At 40.2% G+C, this 25,578-nt stretch overlaps 1 protein-coding gene across 1 annotated transcript in view; it reads left to right on the top strand.

The window, feature by feature from the left end:
• DARS1 (aspartyl-tRNA synthetase 1) overlaps nucleotides 1-25,578 on the top strand; it is a gene marked incomplete in the record, with an annotated part of 1,501,614 nt that overhangs the window by 1,242,389 nt on the left and 233,647 nt on the right. Inside the window, 1 exon segment of the mRNA XM_044074962.1 lies at nucleotides 15,038-15,172. Within this exon segment, the coding sequence (XP_043930897.1) occupies nucleotides 15,038-15,172 (135 nt within the window).

Raw genomic sequence — 25,578 nt, 5'->3', positions numbered from 1 at the left:
AATAATAGGAACCCGCAAAAAATGCATTATTATTCACTTTGGGAAAGCTGACGTCCCTGCTAATTACATTATAGACAGCACCCCCACATGTTTAGACCTAGTGGTACGTGATCTGGGTAATCAAGTTGATAGTAATCTGAATTTTAGCCATCATGTATCCACAGTAATAAGGAACTCCTGTGTGGCACATCTTATAAGTAAAGGCATCGCATCTAGAAAGAAAGATGTTATAATTCTATTATACTTGGCCCTCATCATGCCAGTAATTCCGTACAATACTCCCTCTTGCACATACCTCACCAGACACCAGTAATTGGAGAGACGACAGAGGTTTCTCACCAAGAAATTACAGGGTACACAAAACAAGTCTTATGCGGAAAGACTGAAAGCCTTGTCACTGTATTCTGTCTGATACAGGTTGCTAAGGGGTGACCTGTGCCCGGCTTACAGAGGAGTCTCTGACCCGACCCTGATGAAAATACTACACATTCGTAAATCAGACTGCACGAGGGTCATTCGCTCAAGGGATCTTAACCTAGTTTCTGACATGAACAGGTCATGCTGGAGAGAGAGAGAGAGATACATACATCTCCCAGAGACTGCCACTTCTCTGGAACAAGCTTCCAGTTCACATGAAACAGAGCATCTCCTGACCCTCTTCAAATACAACGTAAATCAATGGATGGGTGACCGCAAATTCACTCATGAGGTGGTGCCCATGTCCCACCTGGACAGAGGAAGTCACTATGAACTGCCATAGACCCCTACCTTTGCGAACTTCATTTACCTAACTAAAGACAACTGGAGCAACTCAGGATAACTATGGCTAGGTTTGTAAGGACTCTAGTGCCGTTAGCCTAGTTACCTTCTATGAAACTGTGTGCTGCTACTATTACTTTGTCTTCAATTCCTACCCTTATCAGATCTTAGAAATTGTGCACCTTTTTAGGGAAGTCTGACAAACCACACAACAAGGTTATATAATGAGTTGAAATTATCTTGTTTCTGCCTCTCTTTGAGTTTTTATCTGTGGACCTAATTTCCCTTACTGATTGAGAGCATGTGTTGTGGTGTAACTACTTGTTGCAATAACATTTCAGAATGAGGGTTACACATCTATGACAAACTCAACAGTAATGTACATCTTTGAGATTTGTTTTGCTAGCTGGTTTGCTAGCAAGTAGCTGTTTTATTTCTTTTTTCTTACACTCTTTATAATTGTAGGCTTTGTTTTGTTTGCATCAAACTGGGGATGGGGAATAATTTGGCCTGTGCCTCATTAATTTCAGAAGTATACTGCATGATGTACAGTAACATGAGTCATCACCTGTTTTATAGCCAGTATGTTTTTATTTTTGACCCCACAGGCTTAACCGTCTAGTACACATAGATTGCCCCTCTTGGCTTGCCTTTCTTCCCTTTCTGTTCCTGCCATGGTGTAGCATCCCACAATCACTTCAGCAGGGGGATCCTTTCTTTCTAGGAGAAGTCTGCATTTTATTAAGTAGTGCCAGAATAATTGGAGTTGAATAAACCGGAAATGTTGGTTTGACCATTTCTTATCCCAGCGCATCCCCCACCTCTGGAACAAACTACCTCTGCATATTAAGCAAAGTAGTACCCTCCCCATCTTCAAGATTAACCTTGGAAAACGGATGTGCATTCACAAATTCTTCCTTTTATTTTATATCCCTCTTTGAGGCAGGAGGGGTTTAGTTGATACAAGGTGCTGTGGTTAGGCCAGTGGTCATAAGGCTGACTGCCTAAACCATGCGGCCGTCATCTGCATCCTGCAAGGATTTTTACCAGTTATTAACCAGTCCTCTGGCTGAGATGCTATGCCAGTATTCTTTGACTTGCCCACTATTCATAACCATCTTGCACATGCCATCTGTATGCTAGCTTTTGATGAGTTGTATGCTTGGAGTTAACATCTGGTCTCCACCAGAGCTATTCATTTGCTGTAAAGTTCTACAGCATACACCCAGAGAGTGGAATGCCATCTTTTGTTGTTCATTTCTTCTGTCTGCCTCCACATTTAATGGGTCCACTACTTAAGCCCAAGTTGCCTGCAATATTTTCAGGACTGTGGTTTTTTTGCCAGCAGAACTATTTATAATAAATGTGCAACTGACAAGACAGTCTGAGGAATAATACCTTATCTAATAAGTGTTTGGGTTTGCCTAAGCAACTTCGCAGAGACCAAACTGTACTGTCAAGTGACATCCTTTTATTTAGGGCCAGATCTTGTATAGCTTAATTTTTAAGTGCCTGTGTGTTACGGGGTTGAATAACGTTGAATGTAACAAGTTCATCTGTGTGAAACATTGACAAAAGCATGCATGTAGCCATTACCCTCATCCCAGCCCATGGAGGCATTGCACTTCTTTCCTCAGGCCAGGCCTTTGCTTGCATCTTTTATCTTTCTGCCTGTACTCCAGCTGGCCTTGGGCCTTCTTTGATAGGTTTTTTTAGGTGCTAAAGTAACTGGCATTTTTTGTTTCTTCCAGAAATAATCAAGTTTTAATTACAACTTTCTGAAAGCAAGCAAACTAACCTGAAGATGTTCCTTACTGTTTAGAGCTGATTTTTTTCTTAACTTTGCTTCTTTTACGCTCTTCTTAATGGCCTTTCCCTATAAATTCAAGCTTCTTTTTGGAAAGGCTTCAGATTCCTGTGTCTGTTGTAAGTTAAGCATTGTATATGGTTCTGCAGTAGAGGCTACTACAAAAACAGCTAAAGTTATTTGTGGTCACCTGTAGAATTCCCATCAAACAGAGAAAAGGTCAAACTGTTGTCATGATCCATATGTGGTTAACTGTCCTGATTTGCAATTTCTATACTGAATTTAAGTGTAATCTGAAGAAACAGAAATATTTTAGCTGAAGTAAAAGTGAGCATTATTTGAATATCCAGCAGCAGCTTTATGTTGTGTCTTGTTTTAGTGTTGACTTGCATACTGAATCTGGTTGTGGTAAAGCAGTGTTGAGATCCTCAATTCTGACTGGCCGTTATTTACGTATGCCAAAAAAGCACAGTAGTAAACAATAAGCATTTAGTTAAAAATATATATAAAATAAAGTAAGCAAGCTTTGGGACAGCATTTGTCTTCTTTAAGAAGAGCAGTGCTAAAGAAGCATATGCATGTTTTTATAGACATACATATGTACACATGCATATACACAACCACACCTCTCCAGTCCTTTAGCAGAACTTTACACAGTTGCAGCTTTAAAGCCTTAAAACTCCAAGAGGTAAAGGCAAGTTAAAATGTTCTTACATCTTGAACTCTGTTTAGGTATTAAGCAAAACATGTGGTTTAGTCATTTATCGATTGCATTTAAATTGCACTGCCAAAATGTCCTTAGACCTTAGTAATTGCATTGTGTGACATTGTCACCACTTAGTTTGAGAAAAAAAAACTATTTGCATGAAAAATGTGACACAGAAAATAATAAGTTTATGTAGAGCAAAGCATTCTCCACTTTACCCACCTTCCCTTACAAAGAAAGAGAAAGATGTACTAACAAAAAGTTTGATTAAGCCATGTACATACCTATCAACCTCTTAGTGTGAAAAGTCAAAGATAATGGGGGAACAAAAGCCCAAAAATAGGGACAATGTTTAAATATTACTCTTATAAACTTAGAAAGTTGCTTGGATAACAGGTTTTGCTTTAGCATCCATTTTAAGAAGAGTATGAAGTCTGAAACTCAAATGTCTGTCATTGTTTAATGATTTGCCAGAAAGCCACACGTTTTATGATGAACAGACTAAAAATATGAAGCAAAAATCTGGATAGTCTGCAAAAATCTGGACAGTTGAGAGGTATGTAAATAATTTACAGATCATTGCAGCATTAATAATGAGTTTGAAATTAATGTCAGATTATTTGTATTTGCTTAGTAAAGAGAGCAGAGTTAAAAATTCTGCGGTTTCCTTAAATTACTTACAGGATGTGTAGGAATTTACAGGAGATAGCATCCTTAATCAGAGCAGCAGAGCAAATGCTGAAAAGCAAATGTACTTTTAAATGTAATAACCGCACCAGCTTTTAATATTTGCTGTATCAGTCAATTCTGACATCCTGTTACTAGAAAGTTGTTCAAGAACAGTATGTACTGTGGTTGCAACATTGGTGGAGTGAATTATGTTGCAACTTGTGTGCAGGCCCATCTGTGTGAAGAAAACTACTGAAAACTAAAATTGTGGAGTAGATGAGCAGACTTCAAAGCTGATGCACTCTGTGGACACACTCATACTGTTTATTTTGTATTCTTTTCCAAATTTTGCAGAATTTTAGTTATGCGTTAATGGTGCCTTAAGTTGGATGATAATACATTTTAAATGCATACAGAAATAAGGGACTAAATGGCATTTTTTTTTAATTATAATCCAAAGTTGAGTCTGAGGGGGACATAATAGACTTGGATGGTAAAATTGACTTGTACTAAGGGCTTAGATCATTCTTTTTTTGGCAGCCAATGACATACATTTTGTAAGGTTTTACTATGTGTAGGCCATTCAGATCCTGTATACTAGCTGAAAATAATAATTTCCCTAGTCACTACCATTTGTTTCCACATTTCTGTCAAAGTAGTCTGTTGGGATTTTTTAAATTTGCCTGCTTATTACATTCCCAAAACATGCTCCAAATTACCTCTCTCTTCTCCATCATACTCCACCTATTTGCTGTTTACCCAAGGAAAAATCCTGTGAAGTCTTTTTGGGGATGAAACATACCTCTGCAAATGCTTTCTTGCAAAAATCCTAAATATTCTGAATTTTGCATAATTGCGAGCCTTGCAATCTTGTTTTCATTGTTGCTTTGTAAATCTCCATCATCTTTTCCTAAAGTCTGTTATATTCTCCTTATCTCAGTACCACGGTTAAACTAGCAAACATTAAATCAGCTAAAAAAAAACTCTATTAGAGATAGGCTATCACTTAACACTCCCCTATCCCCCCTCCCTACTTTTTTTTTGCCACACCCTGCTGTCAATCCCTGATAGGGAAGGTAGTCTTTAACATGCAGTCTAAACTTTTGCTTAGCCTCATCCCTCTCGTTACTTTTCCCCTCCCAGAGTTATTCGCTGAAAGCACCATGGTTCTTTTACTGATTTCTTTCTGTAAATTCCAGCGTCCTCTACATTGTGATTTACCAATAACAAGATAGCGTAACCTCATAAATTTAAAGGACTAGACTAATAACTAACTTCTTGCTGTTTGAATCAGTGCAGCTAAAGACAAAAAAATAGTGGTAGACTGCATTTTAAAATAATTTTTTTATTGCCAAACTAGTACAATGCAGAGTGTTTTGGCGATACCTGATGATGGAGAGCTTAGGTTCTGATAATAGTACAATAACATTGTACTGACACACAGCAACGTTGATGACAAAGTACTGATTTGATTTGAATTTTCCAGGTTAACTACTGCCTGCCCCTGCGGCTTGCACTGTGAATGCAAAATTAAAAACTTACGATTTAGGAAGATAAATGAATTGCTTCAAGTTGTCATTCAGAACAGATCCAGCACCACTGTGCATACTAAATACAATCACTAGGCAATTGAACCAATGCCAGCTCACTCATATGTGAGCCCAACTGGCCTGACTATGCTACAAACTTTCTTCCCACCCATAATGCTCAAAAACACATGTAGTATAATCACAAGATTGAAGAGTAAAAAAAGCACATAAGCACTTCACTGTAATAAACTGATTGATAGATTGTAAGCGATTGGCTTATTGCAGTTAGATCTATGCCTTCCCCTCACCCCCTAGCTCTTGCATTGAAGAGCAAAATGCATGACACCCCACCCCCACCCCAGCAAATCAGGCCCTGTTTGTGTCTTGCCACCAACCCTCCTTAAACTTAATTTGTCTTTTAAAATGTAGCAAACTGTTTGCTACAGTTTATACCCTGCCTGTATTCAGCACTTCAGCGCTTATGCTTTAGCTAAAAAAATAAATTCTCCTTTTCAAAGTGTAGCAATCTGCTTGCTACAAATGTAGCAAACAATTCCTACAGTTTATATCCTACCTGCATGGAGCACTACATTGGTTCAGTTTTAGTTAAAACAAAAACTTTTTTTTTTTTATTTTAAACTGTAGGAAACTGCTTGCTACAATGTAGACCATACAGAGTGCTACAGCACTCAATTTTGACCACATGTGCATTACCGGCATTGAAAAGCTGGTATTTTATTAAAGAAAGATCGAGATCGACTGATGGCGTCCTCCCCAAAAAACTTTGTGCCCAGGGCATTTGCCATTCTCGGGTCTATGTCACGTCATCAAAGTGACACTTCATCGAATGCTATTTCATCGAAAGTGCCGTTCATCAAATTCCGCTCATGTGGGGGGGCTGCACCCCCCTTCGCTAATTATATATACCAACTCTGAGATTGCACTACAGTGGGGAAAGGGCAAATTTCGCGATCCTCACTGTACTGCGATCTCAGTAAAAAAAAAAAAAAAAAGTTTGAATGGCATGTTCGATGTAAGTGCACTGAAAATGCCATTCACTGAACTGATAGGGACCCGCCATTCTCACCCCACCCTAGCTACGCTAAAGAAGATGGCTATTACCGTGTCTGTATTCACTCAGGCTGAAGAATCAGTGGAGAATAAGGCATTCTGGGATAGGAGAGAAACTTGAGTTAGCAAGAGTTTGTTGTCGCCATGGAAACGTGTCTGCCTTTGATGACCAGTCCATCAGTTTCACCATCTGGATAGATACTAGTCTAACATTTTGGTAAGTATATAACTTAACGTATTTTCCAGTACTCAAAATTGTTCAAATTTGGACTTTTGTTAGTATTTTTCCAGGAAAAAAAAAGAAACTCAGGAACCTATTCTTGATGGTTCTTTTTACCGCAGTATTTGCACTTCTCTTGTAATTCTCTTTTAATTTGCATCCATACATGCTTCTTTTCTGAGACTGAAAGTGGCCATTTGTGATCAATGTTCTACCCTGGTAAACAAATTTTAAATTAAATAAGTTAGCCAAATACTATACCCTTCATGTCTTGTCCAGGGTCCAGCAGTCACAATGACCCAGAGAGTGAGTAGAGTCTGCTGGGTCTTACTTTGCCAGAGTTTTCAGTTTAGGTCTCTGACTTAAGAAAAGCATTTTAAGTCTGGTGAGACTTGTCCTCACATGTGTGGGATTGCACCCTTAGTAACATAGCCTGTTCCCAGCACTGTCTCCAGTGCAGATCTCTCGTTTATTTGGCTGATGCACCACACAGTGCTGGCTTCCTGTCATGACACCTGGTACACAACTGTTGTGTGCTTGACTGCATCTGGATCTTTGCACTAGCTTGCCCCCATTGGAGGTGACGGGAGTTAAGAACTTGCTGCTTCTCATCTTCCTGTTATGAGTCAGAGGTCCTTGCATCCATTATCTACATGAAGGAAAAGGACAATGAGTCCTTATCGTTCCACTGCTTTTCCCACCACAGCACCAGTCTACTTCAGGTAGCCTCCTGCTTTGGAGAAATGTTTAGGTTCTTCAAGTACTCTCTGACCTGTCTTGCACTGATCATTCATTCCACTGGAAACCACTTAACTACCAAGGAAGGAGAAATTAGCCAGTCAGGGATGCTTATTTGAGGCTAAGACTTTGCTACTTTGTCTCTCATAATAGATGCCATAATGAATGGAGTGAGACCTTGACTAAATGTCAGTGACCTAATTTGCATAAACTATTAAGCGTAAAACCCAGAAAATGCAGCATTTTGCCACCCTGCAGCCAAATAAAGAATCTGAATTCCAGGACTTGACGGACAAGAGAATGACCTACTTTCCTATGTCTGAGCTCAGAGCCCCTCAACTGTTTGTCTCACCTGTTATATTCCAGTTCTCCAGAAAGGATCAGGCATAAACTAATGTCCCTCTTTGAGTCTGTGCTGAGGAAGGAATTTGTTAAAACACTTTCAGCATCCAGAATAGGCTTCCACATAGCCTGCTGTAGTTTTGTCTGTAATGACCTGTGGTTAGGGTGGCAGGCACAGGCATGTGATAGCAAATAAAAGCATTGAAGAAAATTCTCTCTTCTCTACTGGGCAGATTATTTATGAGCCCCTGTTCAGCCCCCCCTCCATCTTTTTTTATAATAGGCCTACTAAGCCGTCAATAGACAGAGCCTTCTCACAGACTGAGGAAGATCTTAAATGTCAGACCATCTTGCCTCCTCTCTCCAATCCACTGCCAGCCATGTCACCCAACAGGAATATTCTGATCAGTTCAGCAGTCATAGTCCTGACTGCTGTAAAAACTGCAATGGAGAAGGTGAGTTCTTTTGAGTTTGCTGCGCAGAGCCTTCACTAGTGGCCATTAGGGACTAGACATTATAGTGGATAATCTCATCTTAGAATTTATAGGTCATTCCTAAGAAGGGGCTCCACTCATTGACAGCGTCCTCAATAAGCTCTTCTGGCAGGCCCAGAATGTAGTCCTTACTCTTCAGATTGTAAAGGCTGCCTGTCACTTAATAAAATAGCAACAACAGATTTAGATTTATGCATGTAAATCCTGGTACAAATGCAATGCAAACAAAATACATGCTTAAGTAAATCCCAGTCCTAACCCAGTGAAAGCACACAGTTCAATCAGTACATCAGAAGTTCAGTGAAATTTGAGTCTTTTAGTATAAAATATGCTGCTTTTAGACATGAGCACTGTGGTACAGAGGGGGTAAAGAAGTTGCACCTCAGATGATCCGTGTTCTTTTAGTGGAATGGATGCTGGAGGGACAGTAGTTAGAGGACTGGGGTGAGCAGATGGTGTTGGCTCACCCATCCTGGGGGGAAAGTGGCAGCCTAGGCTTTTTGCATTGAAACAGTGTTATGAGCCTGTCGGGCTCCTTGCTGCATAATCTGTGTGCCACTTAGTTGGGATGCTGCACGTACTTGAAATTGTGCATGAACTTCATGGAAGCAGTAATTGTGGAGCTCTCAATGCTGCTGTGTGGTCATGAAATTGTGATGCTCCCCCTGGCAGCAGTATGATGCTGCACTACCTTACTTGATCTCTTCACCAGCCCTGGACATGTGTTAGGTTGAGCAGAGGGGATGCTATGGCTGGTCTAGTAGACCTAATGAAAGAGGGGAGGGGTTGGTGACATCCCCTTGCCACCACAAGAAGTGTTCTTTCCAAGCAGAGCTAATCCTCTCCCCCAACTGTATGAGTGGTGTTCCCTCTGATCTCCACCGGTGAGATCACATGAGTCTGTGTGGATCATAGGATCATAGTATGTTACTAAGCTAATGGTACAAGGGCCCTTACAAGCCTAGCCAAGTTCTGCCCTTATTTCCATGATCAACGGTTACCCATCCGGTTGTCCAGATGGCTTTTGAAGAGGGCCAGTGAGGTGCTCTGTTTGACATGAAGTGGGAGTCTGTGCCTCTGAGTATGCACTAAAACCCCCTCCCATCCCCAAGAAGAGGTGAATGGGCACGTACTCTTTCACTCCTCTCCCTCCTTGGCTGGTTCCTGCAGTGCCAGGGAAACTAATTGAATCCCGATCACTTGGGTACATTTCTTTTAGTTGTTTAGATTTTAATATTGTATGTAATGCTAATGGGAGTATTGAGAGTAAAGTTTTTTTTAAGAAATCCTGTAAGAAAATATTTGTCAGAATGCTATACACCAATTATTTGTAAGCAGAAATATTGTTAACAATCATTTAATGTGAACTTCACTTCAAACGGCTGCTGAATTTTTACCCACTGCATTAGGTAGTATAACTAATGATGTTATTAAACTCTGGTATCACAGGAGTGAACTCTGTTCTTTTAAGAATGAGATTTTGGATTTGAGCTCCATTCTGTGGTAATAGTACTTATTTTTTTAAACATCTGTAGTAACCCACACTTTAGTCTATAACATGGGATTACATACGTTTAACTGAAAAGAAAATAAAGCATAATAGTTTCCACTGTTATATGGTGTACATGTGTGTTTTCTTTTCAACAGTTTTCATTGACTGCAACATTACATAAGTTACTCAGTTCACATCTTTCTTTAAATCTCAGTCCTCCTCATCCTCCTCCTGAACGTTATTGTGCATGTATTGTTCCCATAAATTCCATTCATTTTTATGAAATTTTCTCCTCTCTTTTTCTAAAGATTTCACCTTCAGTGCGTTGTCTGCTTTACAGTATCCAGAATCTCCTTTACTTTGGAAATATATTTTTTGATCTCCGTTTTCTAGTTTTTTTCTTCTCCTCAACAAATAACTTGGTGATAGTACCTTTGACATTAATAAGATGCAGTTGGTGAAGACTGTGTTATCTTTAGCTTATTCAGTGGACACTGGTGTTTGCAATATTTTAAGAAAGAGCTTTGACATTCTTATAGTCAGCAGAAATGTATGTAATATTGTTTTAAGTGTCACCGTAGTTTTTACTTTTAAAAATAAAAGAAATTTGAAAATACAACTTTACAGCTGGAAACCTGTAGGTAAAGTCAATATTTAGGGTATCCATTCATGTAGAGCTTGCAACATTTGTAATTATATGAATGAAGCTACATTTTATGAACATCCAGTAACTAGTGTAACACACTATTTTGATTTCTCTGCTTGACTGCACTGTGTTGCATGTGATTTACTTAACTTCCTGCATGGACTCTGATTAATTTTATGTTGGTAAAGCTATTCATCAGTTCAAGGAAAGAATTACTGAACATATTTATGATATTAATGCAAAGAACAGCAGGAATACTTAAGTTAGACATGTAGTAGACGTGGGTGAACAGCGTCAGTTGAGATTTTTAATACTGCAGATGAGTGGAAATGTGAGTTGGGGATAATGTAATAACCTGCATAGAAGCTGTTGAATATAATTGGATTACTGAGCTGAATGCAGTTGTGACAACAGATTTAAATGATACCTGCAACTTAAATTCAGATTTAAAGTTAAGAAGGTTATGCCCTTGATTTTAGATTATTTACTGTTTAATTAGTTAATTAGTTTTTGTTGTATTTATTAATCTTATTGTTTGAGCATCTGACTATTTTATATAAAAATGTTATGTTTTGTTGGCTTTCCTCTTTGCACCTAAAGAAACCCCAGGTGCATAAAAGTACTTGTTATGTTGAGTTCTGTTAATAACATTTACTTTGGCTTGTTTTCTGAGTCCTTTGTATACTGGATTAGACTTAGAAAAACACTCAAGGATTTTGTATCATCGTTTTTAGTTCCAAAGGGGAAGGAAGGCTTCTCATCCTGTTTTTGACCTTATTGAGCAAATCATTTTCTAGATGGTGACTTTGTAGTGTGTGTGTGTGTGTGGGGGGGGGGGGGGGTCATGCCCATGCTCCCCCAGATGGGTGCCTGGATTCTGTTACAGGACAATGGGTGGTTTCCAGAAAATAAGTTTTTGGGGTCTGTGCTGAAGGTTCCTTCAACTTGCTCTGAGTGGGCACCACTTTTAGTACAGAGAGCTGCTGTTTAGTAGTGCTATCCAAGCTGTTGACCATGGTGGCCAAAGCCTCAAAGGAAAAATTAGTTCCATGTATATTCCTCACCTGGTTGACTGACTCCTTGTGGCCCTTTGGAGTGAAGCCTTGTTTTTTTCTGCAAAGCTAATGCTTTTCATGGTTACATTCCTTAGATGTGGCATAAACTAGAAAAGGTGGAAAAGTAATCTTTATTCCCACCTCAGAGAATTGTCTTCAGCAATGGAGTGGGGTATTTTCTACTTGCGGACACCCTGTACTGCTTGTACAACATTTGTGAGGATGCAGCAGGCATTCTAAACCTGCACCGTTCTACACATCCTGGGCTTCATTGCCACCATGCTGTTTATGATGCAGTTTACATATCCAAGGGTATGGGTAATGCATTGGAGTCGAGATACCAGTTGCTCCAGAGCCGCTATATACTCTTGAATATTTTGCAGGTGTAGGACACTGCTGCTAGGACCTGGTGTTATGAATGTTGCCCACCATGTTGTAGATGCATCTCTCATTCTGACAACCGAACCCCTTATAAGTTCTGACAACAGATGCATCTCTGTCAGGGTAGGGAGTTCATTATGGTGCTTTACAATTCAAAAAGGTGCTTTCTCCATACATGTCAACCTATTAGAGCTACATAGAGTCCTTTCCCTTCATAAGGGTCTAGAGGGAAAGCTGTTTCTGAGACGAGTTCTGGTTTGATCCATCAGATGATGTATAAACAGGCAATAAGGAAAGTCTTTTGCTCCCTCTGCAGTCGGCCAGAGACAGAGGCATCACTCCCTCTGTGGCTCACATTACAGGTGAAGTCAACATGGCAAGTAGACACTCTGACACTCCTTCAGTCTTATCTTTAAGCTTCAGATTCATGAGCCGTGCCTAGTTCACATGTTCTAGAAGAGGGGTGTTCCAGAGCTTATCCTGTTAGCCACTTAGGAAAATGTGGTTCTTTTAGGAGGAGTTTACTGTGTATGCATTCCTCTTCCCATAGTAAGGGTGATTCCTGTTCTTTTCCCTCTACTCTGTCTCATTCTGCAGACAACAAAAAACAAAACTAATTCATATTGTCCTCTGATGCCAGAAACTGTTTCAGCTGTTGTGGTCCCTAGCTCTACAGGGAATCCTTCATCTTCTGTCTAAGGATGTTCTCCACATTTGAGGTGACAGCGGACTCCACCTCGGGGTGTGTAGTGCTGTAGAACCTGTAGTCCTACTGGATCTCCCAGCTGGAGGTTTTGAAGTGTTTGCAGTTGATGTGAAGCCTTCCATCATGCAGTTTTACTCTGTGGAAGGAGTCATTCATTTGACCTCCCCCCCCCCCACTTCATTTAGTTTTCAGGTAATGTTGACCTGTCTTAGGATGTCTCCCTACCAGAAGTGTAAGACTAGCAAATGCAAGTCCTGCAACTTTGAGAAATAAACTGCAGTTGAAGAGAGCACAGCAAATGCCTGAATGTTCAGTGGTACCATTAAAGCATTTTTGCTATAATCCTGTTGTGTTTTAGGGTAGAGAACTACACTAAAGTAGCACCATCTTAAGTTCAGTATACTTTCCCACTGAATGCATAGTATTACTTTCTTGAAGATTTCATTTCTGGTCTTCTAAATTTCATCAGAATCCATCTTAGACACCTGTGTTTGGTCTTCATTATACCATTGCCAGTGTGCATGTGTTTATTTCTGCCCATTGTGACTTCCTGGATGATGAGTGACAGCACTGTATTGGTATGCAGTTGCTTAAATGAGTCCTGCAGCTCCACCCATGTTTCAAAAACTCCTCCACTGTCATCTGTTAAAATCTGTTGGTTTGGTGGCGTTGACATTTACATCTCATGGAAATACATCTCTTGGAAAATTCTTTGCTTGGTGCCATCACCTTCCTTGCAGGATCAGCTGTAAGTCCTTATGTCCAGGGGAACAATATGTAGTTTTGCAGAATAATTGTCTATATCTTAAGACCAATATACATTTCCTCATAAAATGTTTTCATTGTGTTCTTTAAACCAGTTCATTTATCTCCCTGTTTTTGTCACTGAAGCACCCACTAATGATGAGAAATCTTTAACACCTTGGGTGTGCACCATCATCTAAGGTTTTACATGAAGCAAGAGCACAACATTAGCAAGCTGGAATAGCTGTTTGTCTCCTTTGCTCTGGGGAGAGAGGAGCTGACCATCGCTCAACAGACCCTTTTCCAAGTGGATTGTCTTTTGGGCTGCTCAATGCCCATTAAAACTGCAGTGATCAGAATCCACTCTACTTCAGCTGTGACTTCTTCCAGTGTTTGCTTCAAGACTGCTTGCATTGCAGACTTTTGTGGCATGGCCACTTAGTTGTCAGTTCACACCTTTACAAAGCATTATTGTCTGCATTGCAACTCCACAAGTCAGGCCTGCTTACCTAAATATTTCTAGGGTTGCCACCTTTTCAAATAGCCAAAGTGGGACATTTTCGGGACAAACATCGGGTTTTACAGGCTGACACATACCCTCAGTCAGTACAAAGGATAGAACTTAACTTTTTTGCCTAAATAAAAGCTTATTCTTGTAGCATTTTAGTTGTTTATTCTGTTTCTTATAACATTTAGGTGTTTTAGATGCAGAATAACTGTTTTATGCAACTGTTACATAAAATATAGGAAATCATTTTGTCCTAAAATCTCAGGACATTTGCCATTTTTTAAATTTTTTGTCAGGACACAACTGCCCAAAGAGGGACTGTTCCTCACAAAGTGGGACAGGTGGTAACCCTAAATATTTCAGGGCTCAGCCACTTAAGCCTTTATCCTTTTGGCTGTACTATGGCTTCTTCCAACTTGTGGGGTTTACTCTTTAGGAAGCTGCACACTCCTAGACCCATCATGGACTCCAGTGTTATGCAAAATCAGATAATTGGTTCATGTATCAGTTAACTTATGAAGGGGCAATGGGTCCTGCCTATTCTTTCAGTGTCTTTCTGCTGTCGAGCAGTCTTTCCATCTAGAGACATCTTTTGGAATTCTCTGTAACTCAGGCAGCTTCTAGAGTGATGTGGTCTCTCCCACAAGCGTGGGACCTTCAGATGAAGATAAAAAGGAACTGAAAGAGGATAAACTGACTTACAGACCTACCATAGATCAGCTGATATAGTAAGAATGCATCAGTTATTTTTCATGTCTCTATGGCATAACATAGGAAATTTGTCTGATAGGTTTTGTAGCATGAAGTAAACATTACATAAACCCATTTTTATATGTTAAATTTATATTAGTGTATGGCCTTCTCTGCATTTAGAATTCTCTAGTTACAGATGTTTTGTAATTGATATTTTATATAGGCTTATAACGTAGAGCTAATTGCAGACTTTCAGTAGTCATGGAGTAATTGTTGACGCAGGATTGGTAGTCTTCTACTTTAGCTCTGCACTTATTTGTATTGTCGGCATTTGATCTTAAGATCTGTGTTAGAATAGCAAGCAAATCTGAGCTTTTAGAATGTTTCATTTACTTATTTTATGCTGTCATGTTTCATTCAAAACATGCTTAATTGTTATAACCTTATTCCATTCTAATTCTGTTTTTATTACTTCAGCTGCCAGTGAAGGAGGAGCCAATGTATTCACCGTGTCGTATTTCAAAACAAGTGCCTATTTGGCTCAGTCCCCACAGCTGTACAAGCAGATGTGTATTTGCGCAGACTTCGAAAAGGTGTTCTGCATTGGTCCAGGTATGAGTGACTTGTCTTGATTTTGAAAAACGCCATTCTTGCCAAGTTCACTGGGCATTGAGGTGTGTTGAATATATATATGTGTGTGTGTGTGTGTGTGTGTGTGTGTGTGTGTGTGTGTGTGTGTGTGTATATGTGTGTGTGTATATATATATATATATATATATATATATTTATTTATTTTTAAGTGTTATAAGGAAAAGGGTTTATAAGAGTGTTAAAATGTTGTTACTGGAAAGTTTATGATCACTTCTTCATTCACCATTTAGCAGTATGGTGGTAGTTTAACAGTTTTCAAATAGACAGATGCATGGTATTTTTACACATTAATGCCATTTTATGCCTTCATCCAGTGTTCACTTTTGGCTGTAGTGTACCACCACTATCTCTTAGTAAGACTCATGTCCACATGGGCATGGAGATTGCAGCTAAGTATGCAAGTGCTAGTCCCTTCACATGATGTGCCCAGTTAAAAAAAATGTATACATTTTCTTTGTGACTCAGAAACAGCACTTTGTAGTTGCTGCCTTTTATCTGTCCTGTGTTGATTGCATTCTGTTCTCTTGTGCATCACACTGATGTCTATTTCCTTCATTAAAGTTTGGATTTATACATCTGCACCAGAAAGTTTGGTGCAGAACATTTGGGTACTTTGTGGTAAACATGGTTTTAACTCCCAGTGCTCCGCCAGATATCCACAAAGCAGCATCCTGTTACACATCCTGTTGTTTTCAGGATGCACAGTGGAATTCACCTCAAAGACTTTAAAGAAAGGGCCAAATCCGGAAGGTGTTCTTAGCCTCAGCACCCCAGTTCTGCTAATTTCTGAATGAATGTGTGCTTGGTATAGGAGTTTTGCATTAGTGAAACCTGGGCTTACCTGCATCATTTATCACCCTGCATATGATTCTGCTAATCATATGCTAGCTATGCCCAAGCCTTTGGTGTCTGGTATTTATAATTCAGTGCTCAGTAGAAATACCCACAGTGAACTTTGCCCTGTCTCCTGCAGGTTTTGTGTTATCCACTATCCCCTAATAGTCTTTATTTCATTAAAAAGTGTACGGAGATGTCCTGTTACCCTTGTCATGCTGCACTTCAAAGATATTGGTGGTATCTGCCCATAAAGTGTCCATTTTCTGAAAGGAGTACAACCCGACAGATTTATTTTTCCTAAAAGGCTTTAAAGTTTTTTAATCAGATTTATCTTTCTGTGTTCTTCTACAGACTCATCCACTCTTCCCCTCCATCACCCTTATTTTCTGTGTTTTCCTTCTGTGTCATCATTTGGCACATGCCTTGTGCAAAAGTAACAGGACTCTTTTTTCCCTGTTTCAGAAACATTGGTCACTTGACAGTGTTTCTTGTTTTGATTAGTTTTGGCTTATTTTCACTGTAGGAAATACTTTGAAGTGTTTCATACTTTGATGAAGTAGGTATGGAACTTTGCAGTTGCCATACCTTTTAGCTGTCCAGATTTTCACAAAATGTCTAGATTTTTGCTTCATGTTGGTCTGATTGTCATAAAATTTGTGGTTTTCTGGCAAATCGATGAGGATTGAAGTTACTAAATAATGGCACATTTGAGTTTTCAGATTCCATATCCTTTACAAAATGCATGGTAAGGCAAAACCTGTTACTCTAACTACTTTCTAGGTTTGTAACAGCAATGTTTAGAATCTCTCCCTATTTTTCGACCATTGTCTCCCCCCCCCCCATTAATTTTGGCTCTGTAAAAGAGGTTGAGAGGGTGTGGCTGCTGCAGATGTATACTTCATCATGACTTTTTCACTGAAGTCTATGTGCAGTTGTACAAAGGTCCATAACAACTTTCACCTTCAGTTTCCTTGTATTGGGACTTTGCATGATATTAGTAACTGTGGACACTGTAACAAATTTATTAAAGGCACTAAAGTGTCTTTGACATCTTTGCTCCTTCTTCTGCAACCCAGAAAAGCTTCTCCAGTGCAAAGTAGCAAGAATCCAGTTTTAAGCTCTAGATAAACTCTGTTACAGGAACTGGTGAAGGTCTGTCTAAAGATAAAATATTCTGTCAGAGTGTATATACCCTTAAAAGACCACTATAGCCAGAAACTGAAAAAAAGTGTGTTTTATCATCTTTTCTGAATGGGCACCTGGTGTTTTCCACTTTTGTATTGCTCTCTTTTCCACAACTCAGATTTAGAAATTCAGAATAATGAATCATAATATTACAACAAATTTGTAAACAAAATATAAATACGTGGATAATTCACTATTCAGCCTACTAAAAATATGTCAATCATAACAGCTTCAAGAACTGTAGAGTAACTTAGAAACTCAAAGTAAGAATGGATGTTCAAGGTTCCGTATCCATAGTTATAGTTTGAACAGTTGCAGTCTTTACTGTAGCTTCTGAGCAGTAGGTACAAGGCTGTTCCTTAGTGCCCCTCTGTATAAAGTTGCAGCCATCCCACTTTGACCTGCCACTGCTATGCCTTATAAAACTAATGTCTTTCTGCTTTTCCCAGTTAGGGGTCATCATAGCACAACTCCGGTCTGCTAATGATTGGCAGTGGATTTTTTTATGGTGCCAAGTTGCCAGCCCGATGCCCAACCTTCAAAGAAGGCACACCCATTCATGCATGCACCTTACCTGCATGTCTTTAAACGTTGTTCGACCATGGGGAGGACATGCAGACTACACACTGAAGGTGCTCCAGCCGAGAATCGAATGGGAGAACCTCTTGCTGTAAGGCGACAACGCTAACCGCTGCAGCACTGCGGACAGTCCACTGCTATGCCTTATCTCTCCCTAATATGTCAGATGTGGTATCCATTTTGTGTGAAACCCAGCTGTGACTCTATCCTTCTCCAGTTCTGACTCACTGTGATATGTGACTTTAATCATATTGATTACTGCTGCAGTAGCCTTAGCTATACGAGTCAACAGGTGTGTGCCGCGTAGCATCCTTCCGCACAACATCCGACCAGATTTACATCTATACTGTACAAGCAGATGTAAATGCGATCGGACATTAAGTGAAGCCCAGTACAAAGTATATGGTGTTCACTTAACATCTGTGCCGTTTAACATTCTATGGGATAGAAGCTATCCCGGATGTTGTGGCGCATACCTATATATCATACCAAGGTATATCAGCTGGTAAGCTTCCAAAGTTTCAGGGCACCCTCCACATGCCCAAACTGTCAAGCAGCTCATGCTGAGCTGACTAAAACACAAGTTTGGGTGCAGAGGTTTATTGACACCAAAGATTACACTCCTCCTAAGGCTTTTGAGGTTCAGCTTTCGGCTTCAGCTTTTCTTTGCTGGACAGATAAGTTCCCTTTTGGAAAAAAAAACTTCCAAGTTTCTTAAATTTATTGATGTTTTATTACTTTTTTCTTCTTCTGAAAAGTTATTTTAAAGCTAGGAGTGCTGTTTTTTAATGTACTGTCTTGAGACTGTAACATACTTTTAAACGAAGCACTCATTTTATTCTATCAGTTTAAAAGTAGTGTTAACTGAAAACATATTTACTATGGAGAAATTTTATTTCTCCTTGGTGGGGATGGCATAGTGTTTGAAAGTGCTTTTTACTGTTTTTTTTTTTTTTTCCCTGTCAAAATTAAAAGTAACTTTTGTGGACTGCTAGATTTCCTGGCATTTGCTGCTCGTCTTACCTGAGAAAGAGGCAACATTTTTGGCTTGACCATGGAACAGATTACCAGTTCCATGGTTAGTCTTTCTTCCAGCCACAAAAAGAAAAAGAACCTTTGCTACCACAGCAGGCTAGCAGTTTGTCTCAGTTGCAGGTGGGTAACTCTGCTATGGCCATTTGTTGTACCTCAGACCACTCATTTTTACCCTGGATCCTTCTGGTATAGAACCTACTGTCACTGTGGAACAGTTATTAGCCACGTCCTTTGGTGCTACTGGAGTCCCTTCATTGTGCAAAGGAGTGCCACTTTTGTCTGCCTTGAGAGTAGGAACAGGAAAGCTTTCCCTCTCATGCCAGAATGCTGTGCCCACCCTGCAGAAGCAGCTGCTGCTATTAGTAGCACAGTTGTCCTCATTTTTGCTGTCAAAAAGAAACAGAAAACCAAAAGTGTATCTACTACTCCTCCAATTTCTTTAGACAGGAGTAGTTTACTAGGTCTGGCTCAAGGTTTAATTTAGGCTGTTGATCCTTCTTGAATAGTAGTTTCTGGTAAAAGAAAGAGGTGTTCCTCTTTTCCTGAAGAGATTTAAGATTATGAATCTAAACAGGAAGATACAGGGATGGATTCAGTTTTTTCCTCAGATTTCTGATTCAGACTCAGAGGAGAGCTCAGTTTCTGATTTTCCCTCTGGGGTTTCTTTTTCTCTGAAACTATTGCTAGAATGTCCCAGTCCTTTCAGTGGGAGAGCACTGAGGTTTCTCAGTCGCCCAGAAAATACTATGAGATGTTATAGAAGGATTTTTAAGAACCTACACCCATTCCTCCTGTTCTGTCAGCAGTAGTGGATGTGAGTGTGTTACTGCCTGCAATTTTCATGTTAGTCAGCCGACTACCCCTAAAAGGGCAGATAGGATGTATACATCCCCTTAGTCTTTTAAATTTTTAATGCACTATTTCCAAACCTGACCCAGCAGCTATAGCCTTAGTTGAATGAGAATGTAATCGGCACAGGACCTGAAGTTGTTTAGATGACTGAAGTGCTCTTCTCATGAAAACTGTATTCACTGATATATCCCATTCAGTTTGCCATATTAATCAGATTCCATTTTTTAGATCATGGTCCAGAGAAGTTAAAAACCTGTATTACCATTATTTGGTCACTTGTTTGTATCCCACCTCCAGTGTCTTGTTAGGCCCACTCATTCTACTATGTTAATCGCCCTGTGGAAGGGTTTTCTTCTTTCAGAAGCAAATAGCATTTTAAAGAACAGACTTATTGCCACAGTCTTTTCTTTCAGCTGTTCCCGTTAGGGGTCGCCACAGTGGATCATCTGTTTCCATTTCTTCCTGTCCTCTGCATATTGCTCTGTCACACCAACCACCTGCATGTCCTCTCTCACCACATCCATAAACCTTATCGTAGGCCTTCCTCTTTTCCTCTTACCTGGCAGCTCCATCCTTAGCATCCTTTTCCCAATATACCCAGCATCCCTCCTCAGCACATTTTTTTTTATTATTTTATTTTATTTATTTATTTATTTATTTAACATTTGTTGACTGGGAAAGTCCGACTAGGTTCCACAGAGCCTGTTTTCAGCGGAGGCCGGGGGAGAAATGCTCCAGATGCATGTCCAAACCAACGTAATCACGCCTCTCTGACTTTGTCTCCAAACCGTCCAACCTGAGCTGACCCTCTAAAATACTGATTCCTAATCCTGTCCGTCCTTGTCACACCCAGTGCAAATCGTAACATCTTTAACTCTGCCGCTTCCAGCTCTGACTCCTGCCTTTTGTCAGTGCCACCATCTCCAGCCCATACAACATAGCTGGTCTCACTATCCTCTTGTAGACCTTCCCTGTCACTCTTACTGGTACCCGTCTGTCAGAAATCATTCCTGACACTCTTCTCCACCCATTCCTCCCTACCTGTACTCTCTTCTTCACCTCTCTTCCACACTCACCATTACTCTGAACTGTTGATCCCAAGTACTTAAACTCATCCACCTTTGCCATCTCTACTCCCTGCATCCTTCTCATTCCTCTATCCTCCCTCTCATTCACACACACATATTCTGTCTTAGTCCTGCTGACCTTCATTCCTGTCCTCTCTAGAGCATATCTCCACCTCTTCTGGGTCTCCTCAACCTTGTCCCTACTCTCACTACAGATCACAATGTCATCTGCAAACATCATAGTCCATGGGGCTTCCTGTCTGATCTCGTCTGTCAACCTGTCCATCAACATTGTAAATAAGAAAGGTCTCAGAGCTGATCCTTGATGTAATCCCACCTCCACCTTAAATGCATCTGTCACTCCCACTGCAGACTTCACCACTGTCACATTACCCTTGTACATATTCTATACCACTCTTACATACTTCTGTGCCACTCCTGACTTCCTCATACAATACCGCAACTCTTCTCTAGGAACCCTATCATATGCTTTCTCCAAGTCCACAAAGACACAATGCAACTCCTTCTGACCTTCTCTGTATTTCTCAATCAACACTCTCAGAGCAAACATCGCATCTGTAGTGCTCCTTCCCTGCATGAAGCCATTCTGCTGATCACTAATTATCACATCCCTTCTTAACCTAGCTTCCACCACTCTTTCCCATAACTTCAAGCTGTGACTGATCAGTTTTATCCCTCTGCAGTTACTACAGCTCTACACATCACCCTTATTCTTTAAAATAGGTACCAAAACACTTTTTCTCCACTCCTCAGGCATCCTCGGACTTTCCAAGATTTCATTAAACAATCTATTTAAAAACTGCACTGTCATTTCTCCTAAGCACCTCCATGCTTCCACTGGTATGTCGTCTGGATCAGCAGCCTTTCCATTCTTCATCCTCTTCATAGCTGTCCTTACTTCCTCCTTGCTAATCCTTTGGACTTCCTGATTCACTATCCCCACATCATCCAACCTTCTCCCTCTCATTTTCTTCATTCATCATCCCCTCATCGTACTCTTTCCATCTGCTCAGCACACTCTCCTCACTTGTGAGTACGTTTCCCTCACTATTCTTTATCACCCTTACCTGCTGCACATCTTTCCCAGCTCGGTCCCTCTGTCTGGCCAATTGGTACAGGTCCTTTTCTCCCTCTTTAGTGTCCAACCTTTCATACAACTCTCCATATGCCTTATCCTTAGCCTTTGCCACATCTCTCTTTGCCATGCTCCTCATCTTCTTTTACTCCTTTTCTACATCTCTCTGACAACCCCACTTCTTCTTCGCCAGCCTGTTCCTCTGTATACTCTCCTGTACTTCCTCATTCCACCATCAGGTCTCCTTGTCATCCTTCCCCTGTCCAGATGTCACACCAAGCACCTTTCTCCCTTACCATTTCTGCTGTAGTTACCCAGCTATTTGGTAACTATTCACTGCCCCCCAGTGCCTGTTTTCACTCTTCCCTAAACTCCACCTCACAATCACCGTTTTTCAACTTCCACAATTTGATCCTTGGCATTGACAGTGTTAGGAGTTAAGGATGAGCCATCACTTGGCCACCACTGTTAGGTGAAAACGTTTTTCATGTTTACTTCTTTGGACAGCACAGTGGTGCAGCAGTTGCATTGTTGCCTCACAGCAAGAGGTTCTCCGGTTTGATTCTCGGCTGGGGTGCCTTCTGTGCGGAGTCTGCATGTCCTCCCTGCATCCGCGTGGGTTTCCTCCGACGTTACAAAAACATGCCTTTGGTGCATTTCTTTCCCGGTAAACAGATGTTAAATAAATAAATAAAATAAATACATTTTTCATTACAGACTATTAAGGGTGCATCTTATTCAGCACCAGTCCCACTGAGGTCCTTGCACCCTCAATGTGCTGTCTTCATGCAGGTCAGCCAGAGTTTTATGTGGCTCGGACTAGCTTCTTATCTCTCTCAGATGTTGTTCCTCTGCTGAGCACCCCACTTTCTTCTCCTGATACAGGAGAACTGGGTGTTGGCTGTTGAATCCTAGCCCTTGTAGCTGAGCCCACTACTTAAACTTCTATCAGCCGCACTGTTGTCAGGGTCTTAGTCTTAACTTTTGGAGCTGACTGTCAATGAGAGTTTGTGTCATCCTTTTCTTCTGAAACTGATGGTGCTTTTACCCTGACATTTGTCATTACCACTGTTTGTTAGAGTCACAAACAAAAGTATAATAAGTGTATCCAAATGAGAAGTCCTTCCTAATATAGTGACCTTAGGAGTTAGCTAAGAAACAGTAAACAAAACATCTTGCACAATACTGTGTAACATGAAGGAAGGGACATTACTAGCAAAATACCAGAGTGCTCAGTTTTTTGCGTCATTTGTTGGGAGTGTTATAGGTGATATTGCAAAAAGGTTAAAGAAATAACTTTTTACAGAGTAGACATCTTTAAGGGTGTAATAAATGAATTAGAGTGGAAGAATAAGAAATATAACAAAGCTGGAGGAATGGGCTCAGTGTATAGCAGGTACATATTACTGTCAAAAAGTTAGAAACAGTGTATCTGGGAAACTAAAAATAAAAACAGGAACGGTATCAACAGCAGAGAGAGTAGAATGAGAAATGGAAGATAATCATCTGACATATTAATAGGAGAATGGACACTATATATATATATATATATATATATATATATATATATATATATATATATATATATATATATACTGAGAGGAGTTCCAAACTGGAGCAGAAAAGAAAATGTCAGCTTTTCCTTAATGTAATGAGATTCGCTTTGAAGTAGTGTGTGCAGTTCTGGACACCCACTCAGACTTTTCTACTAGGACATGACCAAGCTGTTGGTACTCAAAAAAAACAAAAAAAAAACTCTGAAGCCATATGAAATAATAAAAAAAAAGCTTCCTGTTTAGAGATAGGAGGGATCATGTTGAATGTCTGTGCTTCTGGGAACTCCAGAAAGTGTAAAAGGCCAGTATCACTCAAAATAAAATAAAAAAATGCACAAGGACTATGCAGCACAGTTTGAAGACATAATTAGAAGTGGATAATTTCAGGCTATACTTTACAGGAAGGAGTAATAGACTCTGTAGTCTACCCCAAATAAAAATACACAAGTTCAGACAGTTAAAAAGTGAAATACACAGGACTTTTTTCTGGAGAGAATAGTTAAAATTGACACATTTGCTCTCTGAGATCCTTGGCTCGACTAACAGAAACAGGGAAACTTTGCTGTCCCACTGGTGCGCTTAGAATCCTTGTTCCTGTTTCATGACTTGGGCCTGTTGGTGCACCTGAGCCTCAAGAATTTCAGGTTCCATGTTTGATACCTTAGCATATTACTCTAGTCAGGCACAGAAGGTTCATTGGGTGCCCAAGTGCTGTTAGCCAGTGGAATGCTATCATCTAGGGTTGTGTATTAAATTAATTGCCAATGTTTCACCTATCAGACACATTTGGTCCCCTTTTTGGTCATTAAAGTCTTCTCTTTGCCCATTAACAAAGGCAGTTGCTGAAGGAGAGAATGATGTTGCCTTCCTTTTATGAGACGTGTGAATTAGTACTTATCAGGGCGTCTAGCTGTGATGTGGTCCTTGAACGTTATCTTGAAGTGTCTTTATATTCACCCATGACAATGGCAGGTTAAAGATGATTTTTCTTGCAATGGAAAGATGTGCTTTAATTGCTATGTCTTCAGAGTGAAGGATTTTTTTTAACTACAGTGTTCCCACAGTGTTGCACCATTAATTCATTTTTTCCAAGATCAAAATATTAACTTTATGCAGAAGTCCAAGTTGTGGCATGAAGTGACATCTGAATTTACCTTAACTGAACAGTTAACTTTCTGCTTATTGCCATGTTCCTGAATATGTCTGTCCAGGGGAAGGTGCTACTATGCAAATCAAGAATTGACGTACTTGCGCAAATTGTTGTTGAGACGTGAACGTCACACTTCTGCACTTCTCTGCATTTATGGATCCACAAAGTAAGTGGCAAGTCTTCACTCAGGGTTTGTTTCATGCTTTGATGGTGTTGAAACCTCCTCAGGGAATTTCTGTTCCAGTCCCCCTTTGGTCCTCTACTCCTCTTAAAAGACCCAGGGGACAGGATTCCTCTGGGAAGGAGTTGGATACTGATGAGGAATCCCTTGCTTACTCTTCTCAGATTCCTTCTCCTTTGGACTGTGAGTCAGAGGAAGGGAAATCTACCAGTCCAAATACTCCCTTTGAAGAAATTTCTTTTAGGGACATAATCTCCAGGATGATGGAGTTCTTTAGATGGAATTGTGCTTAGGTCTCTGAAATTCATAAGTACTATGAGTTGCTGCAGATGGAATCTCCGAAACCTTTTGCTATTCCCCCTGTTTTGGCTGCTTTGTTGGATGCATTTTCCAATTCCTCTAATGCCCCTGATTCTCTGCCCCCTGCTCCCAAGAAGCCTGACAGGTTTTATAGGGTGCCTGAGGACTGTAACTTTTTGTACAAGTGTCCTGCTGCCGTCCACCTCACTGGTGTCTGTAGCCTCTGACAAGCCCTCTTAATTTCTTCCTTCTTCCAAGTTAATGCCTTCTGCTAAAGACAGCAGAACCATGGACAGGCTGGGTAAGAAGGTTTACACAGCCACCTTGGCTTTTAGGGCTATTAATTATCTGACCCATATGTCCAGGTATCTGTTGGTTCTCCTTTCTCAGCCTTGTCAGGTTATTTCTGATTTTCCAGACTCTGAGGGTAAAACTTATGCTCTTTCCCTGTTAGGGACTTCCTCTCCGGTGGTTCGTCATTCCATCAAGTGTAGTTATGATGCAGCAGATGCTTCTTCTAGGGCTGCTG

This window comes from Protopterus annectens, chromosome 6.part0, assembly GCF_019279795.1.
Source record: "Protopterus annectens isolate FY-2018-M chromosome 6.part0, PAN1.0, whole genome shotgun sequence".
Lineage (NCBI taxonomy): Eukaryota > Metazoa > Chordata > Ceratodontiformes > Protopteridae > Protopterus > Protopterus annectens.
Note: the sequence above shows the minus strand (reverse complement) of the source record. Positions and strands in the feature narration are given on the sequence as shown.